The 22,755-nt window shown below is 40.6% G+C and overlaps 1 protein-coding gene across 3 annotated transcripts in view; it reads left to right on the forward strand.

Annotated features, from left to right (window-relative positions):
* The window catches only part of rbms3 (RNA binding motif, single stranded interacting protein), a 201,695-nt gene that overhangs the window by 22,458 nt on the left and 156,482 nt on the right, over nucleotides 1–22,755 (forward strand). For 2 of the 3 annotated variants that reach the window (XM_088319532.1, XM_088319531.1), the window contains exon 2: nucleotides 18,583–18,740. In XM_088319532.1, the coding sequence (XP_088175658.1) occupies nucleotides 18,583–18,740 (158 nt within the window). The remainder of the gene's footprint in view (nucleotides 1–18,582; nucleotides 18,741–22,755) is intronic. The other variant, XM_088319533.1, reaches the window with a different exon arrangement.

Here is a 22,755-nt window from a genome sequence, read left to right on the forward strand (position 1 = left end):
CTGAGACTGCCCTGAAAAGAATATTTTTAAATAAATTGTACTTTACCTCGAGGGCCATCCATAAGAGCTTTTTTTTTTTTCCAGTATTGAATAAAAACATTTTCATCATGAAAAGATTTCAAACCGAAGCGAAGTCCCATTTTATTGTCAGATTTATTATCTGAGAGAGCAGTCCAGAGTATAAATTCTACGTTCCAGTCACTATTCTTCAATTGTGCAGCGCATATCAGACTCGAGGGTCACATCTTGAAAAGATATAAAAATACAGAGTCCGGATAGCCTTGTGAAAAAGGGCTTAGTTCATTTTGCTGCTCTCGATTTTCAACAGCTTATCTATTCCCCGTGTTTGAAAGGTCGGCGCGTCTCTGGAAGGTATCCGTTAACAGGCACTCCATTTATTGTAAAGCAAGCATAATGGCAAAATATCCGATTCATAAAGTGTCTTGCGACATGAATATTGATATAAAACAGTTGAGTGGAAATTGGATGACCATTGAGCTATCACCGTGACGCTCGATTATCCTCAAAACAGTAATTGTTACGCTCCGCGGGTGGCGGAGGTAGGAGAGGAAGAGGGGGACCCAAAATGCAGGGAAGCCAAGGCAAGGGTAACGTAAAGGGAATTTAATTATCAAAACCAAACCGAAAGGCAAACAAGGTACTTGGGAATAAATAAACGTGACAAAGTGCAAAACAATGAAGACGAACGAAACGCGGCTGGGGAGAACTAAACTTGGCTATGAAACGGGGACAGTAACAAATAACTATGAGCTATGAACATGAACGAGAGCAACGAGCAAAAGTGACATGAGGACAGGGCAAAGCAAGGGCACAGTGATGTCCAAAAATAGGGCAGTGATGTCCGGAAATACGGCAATGTGAAGGAGGCTTAAATAGTGAGGTAATCCAGGAGTCAACGATTAACAGGTGCGTGGCTGGTGGGCGCGTCTCTCCAGCAGAGAGGTAATCAAGGGGTCAACGAGTCTCAGGTGCTTGGCTGGTGGGCGCGTCCCTCCAGCCAACACGACATGCGCTGGAACGGAACGCCCCCACACCCGTTGAGCAAAACATAAACAAAAAACATAACATGACGGAACGGACCATGACAGTAATATAAGGCTTTAAAATGAACATTTATGCTTGTTGTGTCTGACATTTTTTTTTTAATGTTCAAGTCCATACTCATGAATCAGCTGACTTTACTGCCCCGGCTTGTCAGTCACCTTCGATGTATTACGAGATGAAATATCCCGTCGATGCTAATTATTATAGCGCTGCGGCCTTGATGTCACTCACTGTTGCTATATAGTCAAATAACACCTAGCAAATATGTATTTTTTTATTTGCTGTCATATTAAAATACTCCTCAAGTTCATATGGCTTTAGCACAATAAATTCCGTTTAAGTAGTAACTTTCCCAGCATTGCCGTTGATGGCGTGATAGTACCTGCAAGTGAGCAATTTCCAAAATGCCCGTGTTTCTGTTTTGCCTTACCTTATCATCAAAGTGTTGCATGCCGTGAAGTTCTCCAAACAAGAACACATCAGGCTGCACTTACTGAGGCAAGAAGGAAACATTACACCATTACACTCACCTGCTCCATAATCATGGTGACTTATCTCATGAATAAATCAGGCTACCAAGGTTTGTAATACTCAATGCCGAGTTCTCTCCTTTGGCAGAGGTTGACGTTCCTATCTGTCTTTCACTCCCTGTTACCTTCATACCCCCATCTTTTTTTCTCCCCCAGAACTCTTTCCCCTTCCTCCCCCCTCATGCTCAGCTGCCCAACAGTGCTCATTTTATTTATCACGCAATTGTGACACTTTTGGATAAAGCCCCACACCCACGGTGATTGAACTCTGCTTGTGAGCGTTTGGAAGCACAGATCATTCCCCTTTGCTTTCCCGTAAGTCATCGGATTGACAACTTGAGATGGTCTGCCAACGAGTGGCTGACTCTCTTCCTTTAAATCACTCACACAGGCGCCTCTGAAGGGCCACTAACGCAAGGTTGATGCCAATACGCCAGACCAATAGAAATACTGTAAAATTCAAGTATGAAGTGGACCGACGTTCTCGTGAGAATTTTGTTGGACGCGGTATGCAAACTTGAGCACTTTATTAAGGGGACATTTACGCAAAAGCATTTGTGAGTAAAATGGGATAAAAAAAAGGCTATTGTGAAGCCGAAAATACAAGCGTTTGAAAAGTCAGATTAATGGTTGCTTAAAGTCTTGTGGCTGTTTACGAGCGATTCGAAATTCAAATCTCAAGATGTTATCATCAAGCACTCTAAATTGTCCGTATAAGTGTCTGAGAATGCTTGCTTGTCTGTGTTCTGTTATTAACTGGCGACTAGCTCGGGGAGGATCCCGCCTTTCGCCCATAGTCACCTGGGATAGGCTTCAGTTCACGGTTTGAAAAATACATCTGCTGCTATTATAGTGATTGCGGACTAATCATGTTGCCTTAATGTGATCGTGCACAGTTTTACTATCATCAGACATTTTGCTGCCTGCGCCCGGCCCGAACCGTGGTGCTTGATCCATACGGATCAAATAATAAACCAGAAGTACTGCAACTTTTTTCTTTCATCTGTGTGGCTGGGATGTTTTTAAAATCTGTGCAGCACGGCTCACGTGGTAGAGTGGTCGTCTCTACCTCGATCCTCAGCTCTTGTGACTGTGTTGAAGTGTCCTTAAGCGAGAAACTGAACACCGAGTTGCTCCTGATGCTGCGTCATCAGTCGGTGAATGAAGAGACGGTGTGAAACCGAGTTGAGTGGCTCGTAAGCAGAAAAGCGCGATACAAGTGCAAGCCTGTTTACCGTCTATTCTTTAGTTTGAATACACCACATAAGTTCGATGCCCTTTGTCAAGTGTGTTTTACCTTCATGTTTGTCTGTATGTTTTCTATACCACTTATCTTCTTCAAGGTTGTGGCGGAGCTGGGGCCTTGACCGCCTCACTTCAGAAGAAAGACAGACTACAGTTTTGACCTGTTGCTAGTCAATCACAAGGCGCTTAGTTTTTACATTTTCTAACCGTCCTCAGAAATCGGAGAAAATTAGCTCATTTTAGAACATGCTTGCGTTCTGCTAATGTGGTCCTTGAGGGCTACCATTGACCATATTCAATGATATTATCACCGTGTGTGTACTGAAGGGTCTGTGATTTGTGGGGGATTAAGAGGGCATGTTTGTTTAATATGTGGCAGTTTGTTTAATTTAATTTCCTGTATTTCGTTTACTGCCTTTAATTCACCTGTTTAAATTGGCACTAGTTTGTTTTGCGGCAGTTTACTGTGATTGTGTTTTGCGTATGTCACGCGAGAGTGTACAGTGCACAAAAATATTACTGCGCGCGCGGCGAGTTGAACTTTTGAGCGGCATTTTTTACGAGTACGGAGCAGTTGAGTGAGTTGCCACGGATAAGTTTAGGTGAGGAGTTGGTCGATGAGACCACGGCGAGCGTGTGACCGTAATCAGGAGACCGTGAATGCGCGTTCTCAGCACGGCAGACGGCCGAGACATCGAGCGTGGGTTGGCAAGCTAGGCTAACTCACGTGACGGAGACGAGAGGACACCCGAAGCCATTAGCGGTGTGTCGCAGTCAGCAGTGGTGGACTGTGAGCATCAATTGGACTGGGATCCACCGTCATCGCAGCAGCCATCCACCCTTGCCATTTGGACTCATCCCCGACGTTCAACAAGCAGGTGCACTTGCTCACTCGCCAGCGGAAGAGCAGTTTCTCCTCCTCAATACCAATAACCGCAGTAACGTTGGCCAGAACATTCAGTAATATTAATTTGGGCGCCCAACTAAATTTATGTTGCTATATTTGGTCATATAAAGTGAAGATTATTAAGCAATTATTTGGTTGTAATAAATTGTATTAAGTGTTGAATCTGGTTTCCTCTGGCTCTCTCTACACCACAGTTGGATTGAGTTAATTCGGTTTGAGTAATTTGGTAGATTCAAGTAAGTAGTTAAGGCAGAGGTCCCCAATCCTGTTCCTCGAGGGCCGGTGTCCTGCAGGTTTTCCATCTCTCCCTGCTGCAACATAGCTGATTCAAATGATAATCAGATAATCAGCAAGGTCTGTAGAAGCTAGATAACGATCGCTCAGGTGTGTTGCACCAGGGAGAGGTGGAAAACGGCCAGGACACCGGCCCTCGAAGAACAGGATTGAAGACCCCTGAGTTAAGGCATCCGCAACACCCCTCAGGTGAAACACATACAGTCCTCTAAGCTCCGGCACAGTATGGGTCCCAATTCTGCTTGAGTTGATTGTGCACATTGGCAACGGGGTTTAAAAATGGTGAAGACCAGCCTATTTAAAAGAGGTTTCTGTAATTCAGGAGGCTCACAATTTGGGATAAGTCCTCGTGCATAAATGAAGTTTGAGGTGGTGGAATTGGAACATTAGTCCAACGGGGTTGCATTTCAAAAATGTTTAAAAATTCTTCCCACCTCCTCTCGTTTTACCTGTGCGACCCTGGCCCCTTTGCACTTCTCTTTCAGACAGATTTAAGATCAAAATCATCGTTGTAGTACACGATCCAAATAGATTAATGCAGGAAAAGGTTGAACACAGTGATGGACAGTGTAATCCTAATTGTTATCATTATTACTGCAGATGCTACACGGCTGTCCGTGTTCAGCAGTCCTTTGCGTAACCATGCTTTCTTTCTGCTGGTGACAGCAGATTTGCAGCTGCAAGGCTGGAAGATTTTTCTGTTGAGTAATGCTGCTGTTGCTTCAAGGGGGGTAGTTGCTTAACACGGCGTGCAGAATCTGGCACGCCGTCTTCCTTGGCCTACTAAACTCTGCTCAACACTATGCAAAAACTCCCCGATGGCTTGTAGAGAGGGGGTGGAAAAAAGGTGGAGAGAGACTCGGAAGAGAAATAAGGCAGGGGGTGCAGGAAGGAGAAATGGAGGACGAGCAGCCAGATGAGGATTGGAGTGGATTTAGAGATAGATGAGAGCTGACTGAAGGGATTGGGAAGGTAAAGCGAGGGTGGTTGGAGGACTAGCGGAGGATGAATTTAGTTATGGAAGGTTAGACTGTGGCAAACGTAGGGGAGGGGGGGGGTGTCCACAGTACACTTGTTTTCTGATTAAATATGGCTTTTAAAGAATCGGGGACTTTTGATTTACTTTGTCATGCTGCTTTGGCTCAATTGTCCGATGATAAACTTATAAAACAATTAAATGTAGCCTATCGCAATTTTATCACAATGATATTATCCACCAATGAAAGTGTTTTATAATGCCATGTTTTAACAAGCTTCCAGAACTTTCTTTCAAGTGTGTACTTTTGCTTTCGAACACTCATAGATGCGTGTATGTGTGCGTCTCTGAAAGTCATTATGACATTTGCACATCCGGTACGTCTTTGTTCCGTCACAAATTTCAGCCGCTAAAGTTGTCTGGGAATAACTCTGTTTCCTTTTTCGAGTGTGCGGAAAATAAGCGATAAATTAATTGAGTAATCAGGGGAATTGATTTTGTTTTAAAAGCTTTTTCTGATGCCAGTGTCATGCGCTGAATCGCTGCCTGGAGGGGTTGTTACAAGCGGAGATGTAACTTTCCATCGCTAGTACCTCGTTTTTGTTCTTTCACGTGCAAAGTACTTAACTGAATCAACAGTGCCTCTGCTGGTAGCAGAAGGTAGAACGCTCTCATTTTCTTTTAATTGTGTCATCATGTGGTTCGTTAACTCGTTCACTGCCATTGACGGGTATAGAAGCCGAAAAAGTCCATCCATTTTACCTGGGCTGGCAGTGAATGCGACAGATGATCATATTTTGTAATAATGCTGATGTAAAAAGAAAAAAATAATAATAATAAATGTGACAACTAGTAAATTTAGTAAAGAGTCAGCCTTATTCAAAATATGTGCAAATAAACTTCTCTCTAATTAGATCTCATCCAATATTGCCTAAATTTGACAAAGAAAATAACTAGCCTCTTGTTTTCCAAGGTCATCGGCGAGATCCTTGCCCGCTGATTCTCTCGATGTTGCACTCAGGCATTCCTAATTAAAGGCAACACATTTAGCAGCATGCAATTGCCCTCAAGTGAAGATAAAATAGTAGCAGTAAAACTGTTTTATGATACCCACATTTACAGTACGAACACTATTCGACACAATGGAATAATGATGTAGCAGGTTATAATAATGGCCTTGTGTGCCCCGTGATTAAGATTGTGCTAAAATAAGAGGAGTTCACACCAGGGTGCTATTACATGCAACTTGCAGTGACTCTTTAATTTGGCTAGTATACTGTGTGTGTGTCACTTTTCGGTGACCTCCTTGAATGTCAACGCCTTATACAGAAGACGAACCTTATAAATGTGTAGCACATCGTGTTTGCGGGTAATGACATGCATTGATGCGAGGGGAAAAAAAGGAAAATAAAAAAGATTTTAATATTTTGGTATTTGAGGCCAACGTATTTTGTTCTACCTTTTGGAGGTTGATTTTCAACGCATCCCAGTAAGGTTGTGGGCAATGTGAAGATCCATTCCAATCTCATTTGCGGCTTTCCTGGCACATCTAAGATGATTTTTTTTTATTTTATTTTATTTTTTTTAACTTCAAGGATACGAAATGTCAGCCACATTAGTATATATTGAACAGCGTGAAAAAGAAAGAATCTTGAAAAATCAAATGAATAGCACACATATACCAATATTAAACACGCTCTTATGATAGGCAGTGAGAAATTTTTGTGGCATTCTACTTTTTAGATTTGAATGAATGAGCCATTAATTGATGTATGCAAAATGGAGTCGACTGTCGTAATCACTCTGATTGGCTGTGAGGGAAGTCAACCCCAAAATTCTGATTAATATTGCATTTGTGAAATATAAGTAACGCTGTAAAATCCACCCGTTTTTGTATATCTCACTTTGTCACTCTCTGTCGACTGAAAATGACATCTCAGCTTCAGAGAAACATGTGAGCCGTGATTGGTCGTTACCTGCGCCCTGAGCAACTTTGATGCCATTTTCTGTCGACAAAAAGTGACAAAATGGCCGCCCCTTGAAATGGCTAAAAGCAGGTGGATTTTGCTGCCTAACTCATTTTCCACAAACACATTAATCAGAATGCCATGTTTCGACTGGTGAGGGCTCATAGAATATATTATTGCAAAAATGTTTTTTTGGGTTGACTTCCCCTTTAAGCATATATATTGTATGGACATGATGACAAGCACCCATTCTGAGGTTCAGCATAGGCAGTAATTCACGTAGTCTCAGGTTGTCGCGTCCCAATTAGGTCCTTATTTATGAATGTGAGCACCGCTGACCTTCTGGAAGAGGCGACATAAATTTGTTTGTCTGGCAAACAGTGTAACAAATAGCGTTCTGCCACAGCTCCAACTTGCTCTTTCTATCAATCTGTCCCTTGTCCCTCTTGGCCCCCTTCCCGACAGGCATCACATTCCAACAATAACTCTCCTCACCTGGTCAGCTGAAGCAGTCACTCATGACTGTTGGGCCTGCTGGCCGTGCCAAAAGAAAATTTGAGCAGTTCGTATTCACAGGTGGCTACGTGTGTATTTTAAATGAAACAAAATAATAATTTTTAAGCCTCTAAGTTTCGCATATCTTGGAAGCTGAAAACCACATTGTTCACATTGTCATCTTCCCTCCAAGCTGAATGGTTTAGGAGACAATGGAAACAGTGCAATGCGTCAACCCACCCTTGAGGAAGTGTGTAGGTGGGCAGCGTTTTTGAATACGCAGGCACATCTCGTATAACATCAAATCACCATTTTAAATAAAGGCATAGTTCTCCCAACGGCCACATTATTTCAAATACATGCAGGGTTAGATGAGAACTATATTTAAAAATCAGTTTTGGCTGTGACGATAATGCCAAGCCACTGAAAATGACGACCACAATAAACACATTCATCATTAAATTATAGTGCAAAAAGATAGCGGCTAAGAAAAGTGTGCATTATTTTTTTTATTATTTTAACTCTCCTAAGATGGTCCAGATATACTTTTGCAATATATTTATCACGTAGTTTGCCGGAATTTGACCCCAGTCTGTCACATTTTTGATTTATTTAACTTCATTTCCAAAGGACTCGGGTGATTTCATCAGCGAGTTATGAAATTCACATAGCTGATTATCAAAATGACCTCATGATTAAAATATTTCCTGAGGGGAAAAAAATCTGAGATTTCAGACTGGGGTGTCTGTAAAATCCGCACATTTAGAGCATGCACTCTCTATAAAGTAAATTGTCGGTTCTCCCATTATCTCCCTCCATCTATCCGCACCCTCCACTCACACACCGGCTAGCACGCAAACTGCACCAGCTGGCCGTAATGATGACAAATCAACCCAAATATTTACGTCCGGTGAGTTTCAATTTGGCTGTGCCTGCAGCTCACGCTCTCCGCAGGTTTTATTCCGTATGGCTGCCATAGCCTTTGCAGCCAAACTGTTCCGATCACTCCCCACAAGTACACTTCAGCTTCTTTTATGTCACCTAAACACTGGCTGACTGGTTGTTAATGTCTGCAGATAACCCATGTTTATGGCTATCAAAGGTCTGGTACAAACATGACTGCTAGTGTGCTTATATGGAATTATATTTGGTACCATCTTAGCTTGTGGTTTGTGTCACATGTTCCCTGTGTTTGGAGGATAAAATGCAATAATGACCTGCATAAAGCAGATAAAATAAAAAAGAATTGGAATTAAGTGTCCCCAAATTTCCAAATGTTCATGAGCATAGTAGCAAAGTGGGCAGAGGAGAAAAACAGAGGAATGATATCTTCAATGAATCATAAATATACATGATTACATATTTAAAGCGTCATCAGCAATTTACTGTATGTCACTGGAGCCAAAACCATGTACCTCCAAAATAGTCACTTTTCAGGAGACCCCAAAATGATTTGAAAAAGTGTAACATCCACACGTATGGCCTGACCAACAATATCTATTTTTTTCTCTTTTTTTATTAAAAAATGTAGCAAATTGTGACTTATGAGGTTTTGCTCCAATGTCAGAGATATGCAGGTGTGCATGGAAAACTTTACATTCATAATCATGTACATTTTCAGCATGTGTACAATGTGAACAGCAGCAAGAATAATCAATAATCAGCAGCAACATTTAGCAAAAATAAAGACAATAATAATAATCTATGAATAGAAAACTGTCCTGCAAAAAACACGTATGTCCAATTTTGTCTCATTTCTTTGTCAATTTTCACTATAATAAGATGTCTGTAACGCGAAAACCCCATAAAAATAATTTTAAAAAAATTCTAAAAAATGGACATAAGTGTTTTTCACGAGACAGCGACGACACACAGCTGTAAACTTGATTAGGCAGTGCCCATTGTATGTGACGAAGACTTTCTTATTATCCAGACGACACTGATCAACATTTCTGACTTCAAATCAGCTACCGATTGCAAGCCCTTCCATTGTTCCCATCTTTTGAATTGATATGCTCCAGACTTGCGACCACCCATTTGGCCGGCATTTTTCGCTTCACCTCCAAAGGCTCTGTTATTCACACTCGGATTTGCTTGTTAGATAACATGAATGGCATCCTATCTGTGTCCCGTTGGGAGAGAAATGGTTTCTATTACAACTCTGGGGCTTTGTATACAGATACATGGGTCTTGCCATGGAACATAACGTCTTGCTCTTATCTCCCCAAAAAAGCTAGGGCGAGAGCAAAGACAAAAACAACAATAGTAAAACACACACCAAAAAAAAGAAAAATGTGGGTTTTTGTATCTGGATGTGTCAGCACTTTTATAATTGGCCTCGTGAACTATTGTCCAGTGTTTTGTTGGTCTACCGGTGCCTCAAACCCATTTATGGTGTGTGTGTTGTTTTTTTGCTAAAGAAGAGTACATGACTTTTTTTTTTTTCTTTTCTTTCCTTCCGTTCTGTTATTCATTTTTGGCCCGTGTTTTTATTTGCACCTTCAGCTGTGTGGTTCCTACTTTCTTCATTGTCTGATCCTCATTTTTCCACGCTTTGAGCTCTGTGTCTCTTCCTGATAGAGAACATTTGGCCGTAGAAGCAGAAGCATAGTGTTCCCCAGTGACTCGGGAATGATTTACCATTCGCGCCTCGGGCAATGGGTTTACCTCAACAATCGCATAAAAACCGGAGACAAAGGGATAAGACAATAGCGCCAGTTTGCCTGTCTTTTACCGCCCCTCCCTCATCTTACGGTTTTGAGATGCAGCTGGGATTTTCAAAACACGTGTTTAAGGGCTAAAGGTTTGCAAGCAGCTATCCAAGATGGATGGGGGATTTGTGTTATTCCTGTGTTTCGAAGCTGCTGTGAATGCAGCGGAGCGCAGTGCGAGCTGTTAGTTCTGGCAGTTTGGAAGGGATGCCTCTGGGAATATGCTTGTCTTTTAAGAGTCTTTGCACAGACTTTGCCAGAATGAATTAATTTAGCATGAGCGGAGAGGCATTTTTTCTTCCATTTAAGGGTACTGCCTGTCATATTTTATGGCAGATTTGTCTTGTATGTGTGTGAACAAGCACACATCTACAGTAGAAATGCAGCGCTAAGTGACACATGCATTTACAGTAGACAGCAAATGTGGAATAATATCGCAATGTATTTTAGTTCTGGATTAGAAGAGGAATGTTGAGTCAGGTCAGTTTTGTGATGTTGACTGCATAGACCTGTCTGACCTAATGCTAGTGCTGTGCGAGGTCTCGCAGGCTTTCTATGGCCACCTATAAATCACGGCCAATTACAAAGCCGATGCTCAGTCCACTCTCCCCCAGCTATAACTGTACAGAGAGGAAGGGAGAAATGGAAGCAATCATCCATCCATTTTAAGTCCTTATTTCTTTTTTTCTTTCTTTAGGGTTGTGGACTGATTTTTGGATTGGGAAGGACACATTTGAATCATCAATTGACCCTAACATACCATGTGTTTTTGAATTTGAAAGAAAACCAGAAATACTTGGATTTGATATTTTTGGGGATTGTGAATGTGGTCCAGAGCCAAACCTGCTCCTTAGAAAATATCCCGACAGCCAAGTAAATACCTATGACTTCAAACAAACGCGCTTGAACCCACGCCTCCATCCAGAGACCAGAAACCACAATGTACCATTGAAAGACTTACACCTTAAGTCTGGCGCCTTAGACCAGTTGGCCATCCTGACACTTTGTGGTTGAAGGTCTTTACTGTTGGGTGGTTTGAAAAATGCACTACAGCAAACTGCCAAGTACGAGCATTTTATGTATTTTGGCCCAAGTGGGGTTCAAACCTGCAACTGGCCCAACAGCCAAGTCACTACCATACATTCTAAAGTATTTGTCAGGAGCGGGATTTCAATCCACGTCTCCAACTATAGACCAGATGACCCAATTTAGCTTGAAAAGATAAACTCCTTGAGTCCGGCGCCTTAGACTACTCGTCTATCCTGACACTTGGTGGGCGAAGATCTCTATTGTTCGGTGGTTTCAACCATGCCCTACGGTGAACTGCCATGTACGTGCTTTTGATATATTTTGGCATTGTGACTGTGGTCCATCGTGGGGCTCAAACCTTATAACTGACCTGTCCCAAAGAAAATATCCGACAGCAAAGTCAAAACCCATCTATTCAAAAGCAGTTTTCAGGAATGGTATTTGAACCCACACATCCAACAGGAGACCAGAAGGCTGTATGCCAATGTTTCATGAGTGTTTCTCAAGAGGCAAAAACAGGGTAGTTGTCAAGAAAAGTCTTGCCTTGGAAAATAGGACCGGTTAGGACTGTTTTTTTACCGCCACTTCCTTGTTCGTCATTCAGGGCTCTTCTTAAATGGCTTCATTACATTCACGTCACAGACCATGGGGTCAAATGACTCAAAATTAATTTTGTGGAGCTTGCATGTTTCTCCGGTTTCCCCCCACATTCCAAAAACATGAAGGGGAGGTTTATTGAAGACTCTAAATTGTCCCTAGGTGTTACTGAGCACGGATGGTTGTTTGTCTTTGTGTGCCCTGCGATTGGCTGGCAATCATTCTGAAGACAGCTGGGATAGGCTCCATCATGCCTGCGACCCTCGCGAGGACGACTGGCTTGGATAACGGCTAGACTAGATGGATGGATTATCAACATGTTTAAGATTTAAGATTGTCAGGTCCACTGTACTTTTTTACCCCACTCTTAATGATTGCCAATCTTAAGCTAGTAAGAATGATTGAATATATCAAAACCTCACATGTAAGACTGATGTCGAATTAATGCAACACTTTATCACGGTTATTTCTGCAAGAGAGGAGATGGATTTGGAGACTACAGGAGAGGGGGAGAGAGACCCAGAAATACAAGAAGAAGATATTTTGAGAGAGACTGAGAACTAGCAAGTGTGAGAGAATTGCTAGTTATGACACTTCAAAACTCTCCAGGAGGTAAATGAGAAAATTCTCCATTCTCTCTTCTCCCTACCCAGCTGTGACATGCTGCGACAGAAGCTTACTGGGGGATCCAATTTGCCGCACTGTATTTTAGATGAGCGGAATGCTTTACACAGCTCTAATTTAGTGAGCGAGCAATGCAGGGGAGGTTCAGAGCTTGTGTCACATACTCAGAAATATTTATGAGTGCGTTAAGTGAGTATGATAAATCTAGTGTATGCTGTGTGTTGGCTGAGTTGTATATTCTCAGGGCCACTTGAGGAAGTGCATTTTCTTTTAATACCATATTTTGTCATTAAGTGATTTAAAAGCGTGGACCAATTGTATATTGTGTTTTTTATCCCATGTGTTTCTGTCATGTAAAAAATGTGTTTTAAAAATCGAGAAGAGAATTCTAAAACGGTGATGGGAAAATTATATGCGGCCTGTGACAGCACTACTAGTGGTCCCTTGATTTATTTAAAAAAAAAAATGGTGTTTACAAAATACTTTTTTGTTGTTTTCAATGCATTTCAGTGTCTTAAATTACATTAATTTTTGCTACTCGTGGGCCGGCCCAGTCAAGTAGCGATTTTCCATTATATATATCAAGTTGTAATATCATCATTCACCACTAGATGACAGTGACATGAGTAGTTATACTGATCAACCCTATACCATGAGTGGCCAACCAGTCAATTCGTAGTGGACATGTCGACCGTAGAATCGTTCAAAGTTGACTGCAAGGGGGTATGGGGGAAAAAATAAAAATATATATATATATATATTGTTATTGTTATTACTATTGTTATTATTGTCTGTCTTATTATTATTTTTTTTTATTATTATTAATTCATGTTTTGAGTTAGTGTACACTACATCCCAAGCAACTATCATTCCCACGTCCACGAAAAAAAAAAAAAACAAAAAAAAAACCTACCTGATGCATGACCTGCATTACAGGAAGTTGTTAGCGGTCCGCAGTTTTTTGTAGCTAGCCATCAAAGCCGTTGAGCTCTATTTATGCTTATGTTTCATTCGAAGCCTGTTTTATCTGCAATGCACCTAAAGGGAATCTGGGACGGCATTTTAAATCGGTGCGCATCTACGATAGTGATGATTGCGCACTTTACACGCTACAAAAAATGCGTCCCTGCCTCCCAGTGTGCGGTCGTCCTCTAAGGTAGGCAATGACTTTCATTTTACAAACTCTATCGACCTGCGTTGGATCGGGTTTATTTTTCTCTTCTAGGGTCCGTTGTGGCTATTGCTCATCATGACATTCGCGTGTACACGTGCGTGTGGTTGCGCACCCGCGTGTGCGTCCATGTGCGCATATTTGTTGCTTAAAAAGTAGATCTTGGTTTAAAATAGGCCCCTGCCCCACGAGTAGACCTAATATATATATTTTTTTGCTGATTTGGAATGACATACAGGACTGTTACCTGAATAATATAAAAGTTAAAAAAAAAAACTTTTACTGTCCCATGTGAAAGATATAAAAATACGTCCCTGTGGACTGGGAACAAATATCCATCCATCCATCTATCCATGGATGGTCAAACCCTTTCTTGTTGAATGCTGGCTCTTTTTTGCATGCATTGAGAAATATCATATGAAAAATTAAATCTATTAACAAATGCATTTCTGCAACTGCTCATGTTGGTGAGGCTGGTCAAAAAGATAAATAAAAACAAAAAAATGTCAATTGATAACGAAAGGCTTGTGAGATACAAATTGTGAATTATTCGACCTTAAGGACATTCAACTGTAAAGTTTGTACGACAGCATTATTCTGTCGCCAGTGCATACATTATATACTCGTATGATAGATTTCTAGAATCATAATATTGCAAAACCTAAAATAAATAAATAAATATGCGACAGAAAGTTATTTATTAGCTATCCAGTAGACCAAACCATTATTTTACTTGATTTTTGCTTTAAGCAGCCTTGAAGGGTGGAAAAAAAAAATGACATAGTTCCTGTCGGGACCTTTTTTTCCCTTCTTTTGCCAACCTCTTAACCTCTTCATACCACACCTGCAATAACACAAGGTCTTCTCACAAAATCAATTTTTCGATGCTAAAATGTTCACCTAAAGGTAAAGCAAAGGGGAAAACGACTCTTCTTTATGTATGCAAGTCCCATAAGATCATGTTGCACCTACATGCATTCCTAATGCCGAGGGACGTTTTTTTTTTCCTTTAACCTTTGATAACCTTGCACTTTGCCTCGCACCCAGCAATGTAAGTAATGGGCTGCACTTGACCCTCACTGCCTCATTGTGTAAGAATTCAGCTTCTGACCTTAAAAAATGAAAGCAAATCGATAGGGCGGGACACATGAATTCCAAAGCCCAGGATGCAAGCCAAAACTGGAGCCTAGGGAGGAAGGAGGAGGAGGGAGAGGGCCCGGCGGACTAGTGGGGCCAAAACAAAGAAAGCGTGAGAACCAGGCAAAAGCTTTCAATTAACCTTCATCACCCACAGCAACTATATGCGGACTCTGCGGTTTGTGTGCTATTATGTTTTTGTCACGCATCATGCTGTGTAATATTACGAGTCGAATATAAGCTAGAGTGGACAAGCTTCGCTCAGAAACACAAGGTGAAAGCGACAGGGAACGGCAGGCAATGCATAAGTACACTTGATGCATGTTAACATCATTACATGCGCCTTTAGGCTCCCTTTACACGGCCTGTAAAAGTCAGCACTTTTACACCTCTTTTCCAGGTGGCCAGTTGGTATAAACGTGTTGCTGCGTGAAAGCGCTCACAATGTTGAAGCTATATCTCCCTTTGCTGGGTTTTGTGTTGCGAATAAATGTAACATGCCGTATTTATACACAATTTAAAGTATTTATGTACGAGCCTTCTGAAATTAGCCATCAGTGATTACAACCTGTTAAACACAATATTGACTATTAGTTACTTCATGTTTCGAAGAAGACACTTGGGTCCAGTTGTATTAAATCTGAAATCGATTAGAGGAATCCGGTGGTGCTAAATATAGATGTATACATCAATCATGTACTATTTATGCGATCAGAACTTAATAGGCTCATATTTACAATATGAATTTATATTAATTAAAACGTTACAATTATAAAAAGCTAACGAAAGCGATGAACATGACCCTTTGCGGCTTAGTCAGCAAAGCGAACAATGAGGGAGCGTTATAGCAAACACAGGATGGCATTTTTTTTCTTTTGAAAGAAATGCACATTTGGAACATTTTTGGGATATTGCATTCACTGTATTTGTTTTCAGTGCATTCGACCAATTTATGCTATTCAACTGTAGTGACATTTTCCTTGAACTAATTCACTAGCAGCCCAGGTAAAATGAATGTCCTTTTTTACTTCTATACCCGTCAATGGCAGTGAATGCGTCAATGATGATTGCTGTGGACGAGCCAAAAGGCAAAAGAAACTCGTATGGAAAGACATTAACACTGGGCAATTTATGACGCATTGTCTACAGCAGGTGTGGGCAAACTACAGCCCGGGGGCCACATGCGGCCCGTTGAATGTTTTAATCCGGCCCGGTGAACTTGGAAAAAAAATTCAATGAATAAAACTTGTTAATGTTTTATTTTCTAAATACTGTGGTGTGTCAAATACATATATATTGTTGTAACTCTTTTGTTCATTTTCATTTAAAATTAAATGTATTTTTTTTTCTCCGATGAAGCGAGGTTACCAAAACACTCCATCCATCTACTCCTGGTCCGGCCCCGCTGTCAAATTTTAGAACCCATCGTGGCCCACCAATCAAAAATTTGGCCCACCCCTGGTCTATCGCAATCCAGCTTCATTTTATTGCAGGAAGATCCACAATTTCCAAACCGATGCATGCTGGAATTTGAAATTGATTCCAATTTAGCAGATTTAGCAGTTTTGTTGCTGACCATTGAATCTGAATGCTCTTCACGGGAACAACTTGACTGTGCATCTATGTTTCGCAAATATAATAATTTAAATTCATTTACATTTGGATGCTTGGATAGGATGCAGGTCATGATTAGATTGCAGATGCGAGGTTAAAGGTTAAACCTTTAAACTTCATCCTTAGCCATAATGGCTTTAAAGTTCATTTGTACTTTGTGTGTTTCTGTATTCATTGTGTGTGTGTGTTTGTACCCCGTGAGTAGCTGACTATTAGTTCCACTTATCTCAGCACGGTAATTGGCCGTCCATTGATGGACGGGGCTCCCTCTTCACGCTCAGTGGACCCCGGCACTTTGTCTGAGGACTTGGAGGCGACATGCTGGCAATGGCGCACACGCTTAAAATAGCGCATCAAATCAGCCATGCTCCAGCGAACGCTGCTAACATGTGGGGAAGAATAGAGAGCTAATGGTGTGTGAGTTTATGTGCGTGTTAAACTGTGTGTGTGTGTGTGGAAGGAACTCAGTGGGTTGCTAAGGTTCTCTCTAGGGAGGGCAATGGGTTAACTTGGTTAACTAGAGGTGATATTTAGTCATGTGCACTCCCCTCCCTTTTCTCTCCTCTTGCCATCCATCATTGTAGAGTCGCATTTGTTTCTTAGTATCTTCTTACCCCTTGTTCTTCATTTTTATCGCTCTTTTGATCTTTTACGCTTATGCCCACCAAGTCCCAATTCCCCCTAGGTGAGTATGTGCAGTGTTCCCGCACAGATATAAATAGCAATGAGCTGGAAAAACCTCCCTCCCGTACCATACATCAACGCGAACAGCGCAACAAGCCCATCAATAGAGGAAAAGAAAATCTTCAATACATGTTGGTACATGGAGGATACCAGATTTTAAATTGTGTGGAAAAAAAAAATGACCACATCAAGATGTTACCATGACCACAATTGCCTCACTTGCCTACCCTTATTGCGCGTCCTGATCGTGTCACGTGAAACCCTCAGTTCAATAATGATGACAATTGATTTTTCTTTGGCTTTGTGTTTTGTTTTTATACTATTGGGCATTTTCACCGTGACGCCATACAGCCGGAGTGTTCTCTGAAGGATGAAATGACTTGGATGATGATTTTAGCCTTCTTCTCTATTGCCGTACTTTGTGTGAAGTGTGAGTCGAAAAGAAGATTTTATGTCAAAGGGAGACAAAATTCCAGCCATAATCTTTATTTTGTCTGGCAAAGTAATTCCAAACTAGATTTGAAATTCAGGTAAAAATAAGTGTGCAGTGTGCATAGTCAAATAGAAAGGGATACTATGAGTTTATTTTTTTTTATTCATTTATTTTTTTTAAATGAGTAAAATGTCCATTTTATTGAGTTTGGTCAGACTACAAATGATAAAATGTAAAATGTAATTTCCATTCAAATACAAGAACCAAAATATTTTAGGGAATAAATACCTTTTATTATTATAGATTTGAAGTTTATCCAACAATTTTTTTCCCCTCCCTGTATTCTGAAAATTTTGCTGCCAGTTTCCGGAGTCACTCCAGCCTAGAGAAATGACTAAGGGAAATGGACGAGGACACGAAATGCACTTGTCCTTTTGTCAAGGCTGCAGTAACATCAGAAACTATAAGCAAGGGAAGAGAATTTTGTCTTTACTGGGGGAAAAAAAAACATTTAGAAGAAACTAAATGTTTTTCCGTATATTGTTGGTATGGCTTACTCAGAGTCTACGCTGGATTCAATCATATTTTATTATTAATATTATTTTTTGAACGGCATGGAGTGAAAATAAAAATTTTGGGGGCAGTATATCTCGCAGCGCAATCTAAACACACATTTTTATGATTTTCAGTTCAGGTCACTTTTCAACCACCTTAATATCAAGGACGATTAACAGTGAAATTCTTTAGCGCGTCAAATTATATTTACGCAAATTGTTTCATTCCCACATTCACACCTATGGGCCATTTTGAATATTCTGTTCGTTTAACCGCAAAAATATGCAAATAATCTTGTGGCTGGTTCGTGCGTGTAAGCCATCATTACTGTCATTATAACATCACACACTCAATTTTGTCTCAGGCTTTGTCATTTTTTTTCAGAGCCACTTTTGTATAGCTGGTAAATCAGTCAGCTTATCGTGAATGTGTCAGACACTCATCCTTTCTTCTCCATTTAATGCAAGCATTTAAAAAAAATAAAATTCCCCATCCTTATAATTAATATCATTCTTCAAAATGGCTCTTTTCTTCCCTTGTCTTCCTAGCAGCCCTATGCTCCACCCCCTCATCCCATGGCTCCTCCCAGCCCCAGCACCAACAACTGCAGCCAGGGAGCGGCAGAGCAGCTGAGTAAGACCAACCTGTACATCCGAGGCCTGCCACCCGGGACCACCGACCAGGACCTCATCAAGCTCTGTCAACCGTAAGTACTGGGAACATTTGCATTTCCATATAAAAACGCCAGTATCGTTTTTCTTGCTGCTGTGTTTTGCAGTGAATAATGTACACGTCAAATCAAATGAATGAAGTCCATGCCGTTCATGTTTTTAAATGAAATAAGAAGTGTCTGAGCCAGGAAATGAAATACAGCACACTTGCACATTTTAATCAGATAATGCAATCATATTAATGCTTACCTTTTGTTTGAGAATACTTGGAGACGTTCTGTTTATCAATGCCTTTAGCATTTGCAGCTATTTAGTACTGCACTGCATAATACTCAGAGCTGATTCCATAATTTGGCATATTTTAGTCAGCTGCAGGAGATAGAGCGCTTAAATTAACTCGCATTGCATTGTGCAAATGTGTGAGCGTGTTAATGGAAATAATTATTAATTACAATTTGGATTACTTGGTCGGAGACTGGCGCAATTATGACATGTATAATTTAAGTTCACCTCTCACATTTTCGATGCGACACCATGAATTGGACGGTTGTTGGATTTATATTGTGTTTTGGTCTCTCCTGTGGAATTAATCTCCTTTAGCGGCCTAATCTTTGGTGTTGGCCTTGTCAAGTGTATTTGCTTTTTTGTGCTCAGGTCGTGTATATTACAAAAAATTAAAAGCACGCTGTGTGACCTAAATAGATTTCAGGCTGGGTAACAAAGTGAAAATAAAATGCACTACAAGGTTTTGTGAAGCAAAGAGCAGCGGCACAGTTGGATGATAACTGACTTTAGATCAAAATGCACTAAGCAATACCTGCGACCCAATTTCTTTTCATTTGATAAACCATCGCACAAAGTGCTTTTGATTGCCATGTAAGAGCTACTGTCTGTAAGAACATCATTTAAGTCGGAACAACCGGCGTCGATCAATTGTTGTGCTACAGTACTTCTATTCCCATTTCCTCGCCACAGGAGCGTGGGGATGAATCCCTATTGCATAAGTCCACTTCACTGTACTGTGCTGTTTGGATGGGAATCAAACTGGAATTCTTCACACAGTTATGGAGAAAATTCAAACCTAAGCGTAGTCTTGGAAATATGCTTTTTTTCCACCCTCCACAAATTAAAGAAATTGTGGCACTGGTACTGTCGACTAAATAGAAGCTACATGATATTTAGCATTAGATCACATGATCAGCAATGTTCACGAAAATTTGCCAAATAACTAAGACTGAAATTAAAAATAATTTTCATTAAATAAAATAAAAATAAAAATTGTTTTTCATGGGCAAAAACCAACTGAAAATACATCTTAGGGTTATAAAACTAAGTAAGACAACTCTTTACTAAAATTATAAAGAAAATGTCCTTTGCTTTTGTCCTTGTCAATTAATTAACTTTCAGGTTTCATTTTGAATTTAATTGTCAATTGTAATTTTATTTGACTTTATTATGCAAATTTTTTTCAAATCATATAACACTCGCCAAACATTCTGCATATTACAAAAAAATGAATACGACATCTAATTAAAACTGCGTATTACAAAAACTAATACTAAATCTAATTAAAACTATATTACAAAAAATAGTAAATCTAATTAAAAAAACACTAGAATGACACATTTTTGAAAAAATAAAAATGAACAAACGTTCTCTTAACTGAATTTCAGAAAACAAAAATCAAACTGAAATATAATCAAAGTAGAATGAAAAACTCAAATCTATTAAAACCCTGACAATCACATTTTTCTCTTCCCCTCCTTCAGTTGTCTTCATAGTTGCCGTTTCCATCACAGGATGTAATTAAGCTCTCAAAATGCCAATTTGATAAAACTAAAATGCAATTACCAAGCAACACAATTGCAAAAGGTCGCGCACAATACAGAACTACGCACAAAAGGTCACGTTCAATCCTGTGTGCAGCCAATTACACTGCGATCAACTATTTGTCCTGAATTGTAGAGCGCCACAAAGGTACTCTTACAGTTCTGCAAAATGTTCTCGATAGAGAAACCACACAGGCCTGCCTGTACAAAGCTCAATAAAGCCTAATAAATCCTAGATTGGACCACCTCCCTGAGGAATCGCAGACCAAGACCTCATCAAGCTCAAACACACAGTTATTGGCTCTCTATGAAATTCTCTCGTTCACATACCGACACATAAAAGTGAACACAGATACACAGGCCTGTTCACATAGAAAATATGAAGAAAAAAAACGACTGTGGTTGCATAATCCTTTCTTGGATTTCTTTTCACTGAAGTCCCGGTTCATGTGGCCAGTGATTCAACAATTATTTTGAGATGGGAATGTGTTGTCCATTCATTGTCCCAGTAACTATGTTAGAAGTCCAGTGATGTTTTTTTTTTAACCCATACAAATTCCTTTAGCCTCAGAGGCCCAAAAAGGTTTGAAAAAAAACAACAATAAATACTGTAAATACAAACACACACACAAAAGCCAGAGAAAAGCAAATCACATTTAATCTGCGAAATACTCACTGAGTTGTACTCTCGCCTGACGAGAAATGATTTTGCTGTACAAAATGCAAATTCCATCAGAAATGCTTCAGTTTGTGGCACTTTGCATGCTAATTCACACTCCGTGCCTGACATGGATCTGTCCTGCTGCCCTCCAATGGACCCCTTTTCCCAACCCCATCATTTTCTGTCTATGTGTGTTTTCTATCAAAGTGCCCCCAAGGTTGCCTGAGGTGTGCTGTGCCAGGAAAAATTCAATGCCTCTGAAACTAATTAGCCATGCAGTGTTCCAGTGGCAGGCGGATTGTAGCATTCGACTAAAGGTCAGAATCTGGAGTCAGGAGTACCCCCCTTTCATGCCCCCCTCTAACAGCCTACATATCCAGACTTGTCAGCTCAACCATGTTAAACATTAATGCTGACTAAAAATGGCACTGGGGTTTTTAGATATTAAAAACTTTCTATTACATTAGCTGGCTAAGCTGTTTTTTTTCTTATCAGTATCATGGGCTTGTCTGCCATTTCGAAAAAAGTGTGCATGTGCACTGTGCATGAGCGCGTGTGTGTGTGTGTGTGAGGGAGCGAGTAGAGCCAAACTGTTGCGTCGCACACAAAGAAGACTGCCATGCTTTTTTTTTTTTTTGCCACTATCTCAATAGCAGGCATACCACTGCTGAAGTGATGCATTTTTGACAGCCGACCATGTTGTTGCTCCCAAAGGCTTTGAAAGATGCCAAGAAAAGCATTTAAGCTGTGGTAGGACTCCCCCCTCCCCTGTTATGAACTGTAATTTTTCACTGCCACAATCTTGGCACATTTTCATTAACCTCCTAAAGTTCACACTTCCTTCTTGGAAGAAAAGACCTTTCAATTTCTGAATTATGTATTAAAACCACCACACATAATTAAAGTATGTGTTGTTTACTTACCACAAGCATCGTGTAATAATTTCACAGTTTCCCCTGAGCCATCATGTTAAAGAAAGTCATGATGGAATAAATCCTCCTACCCCAGAACACGAATTCTACGTTGACCCGGGTCTACTCTCCACTACTGAGTGCTCTTGTAGTCTCACTATACACTGAAATGGTGTCACAATAGCTTGAAACTGCTATTTTGGTAAGATCGACGATATCCGTCATCGTCATCATCCACACCACTTATCCTGTAAAGGATCGCCTGCTGGAGCCTTTCGCAGCTGACCTTGGGTAAAAGGTGACGACACCGGAACTGGTCGCCAGGCACACACAGACGTCACTGAGTGGGAACACCACGCTGCCCGCACACAAGTCAGGCGTGTGTACCACTACACCATTGTGATCCATTGTGGTTTAAATGTTCTTTAAGATTGAGTGAAGGTTATTTTCTCTGAGTTTGGAGTAAACTAAAACCAGGGCTTTCTCACGTTGTTTGGAATGGCTTCCCCAAAGCGGTTGAACGAGTAATTAAACGGATTGGGTGCATGCTTATTCTTAGTTTTATTCAACTGGATGGGTTTTAGATTCTTCACAGCCATCAGGCTGATATATTGGTGTACAGGCAAACCGAAGGAATGGAAAGCAGCTT

This window comes from Idiotropiscis lumnitzeri, chromosome 16 (genome assembly GCF_059441095.1).
Source record: "Idiotropiscis lumnitzeri isolate Australia: NSW breed Sydney's pygmy pipehorse chromosome 16, RoL_Ilum_1.0, whole genome shotgun sequence".
NCBI classification, from domain to species: Eukaryota; Metazoa; Chordata; class Actinopteri; order Syngnathiformes; family Syngnathidae; genus Idiotropiscis; species Idiotropiscis lumnitzeri.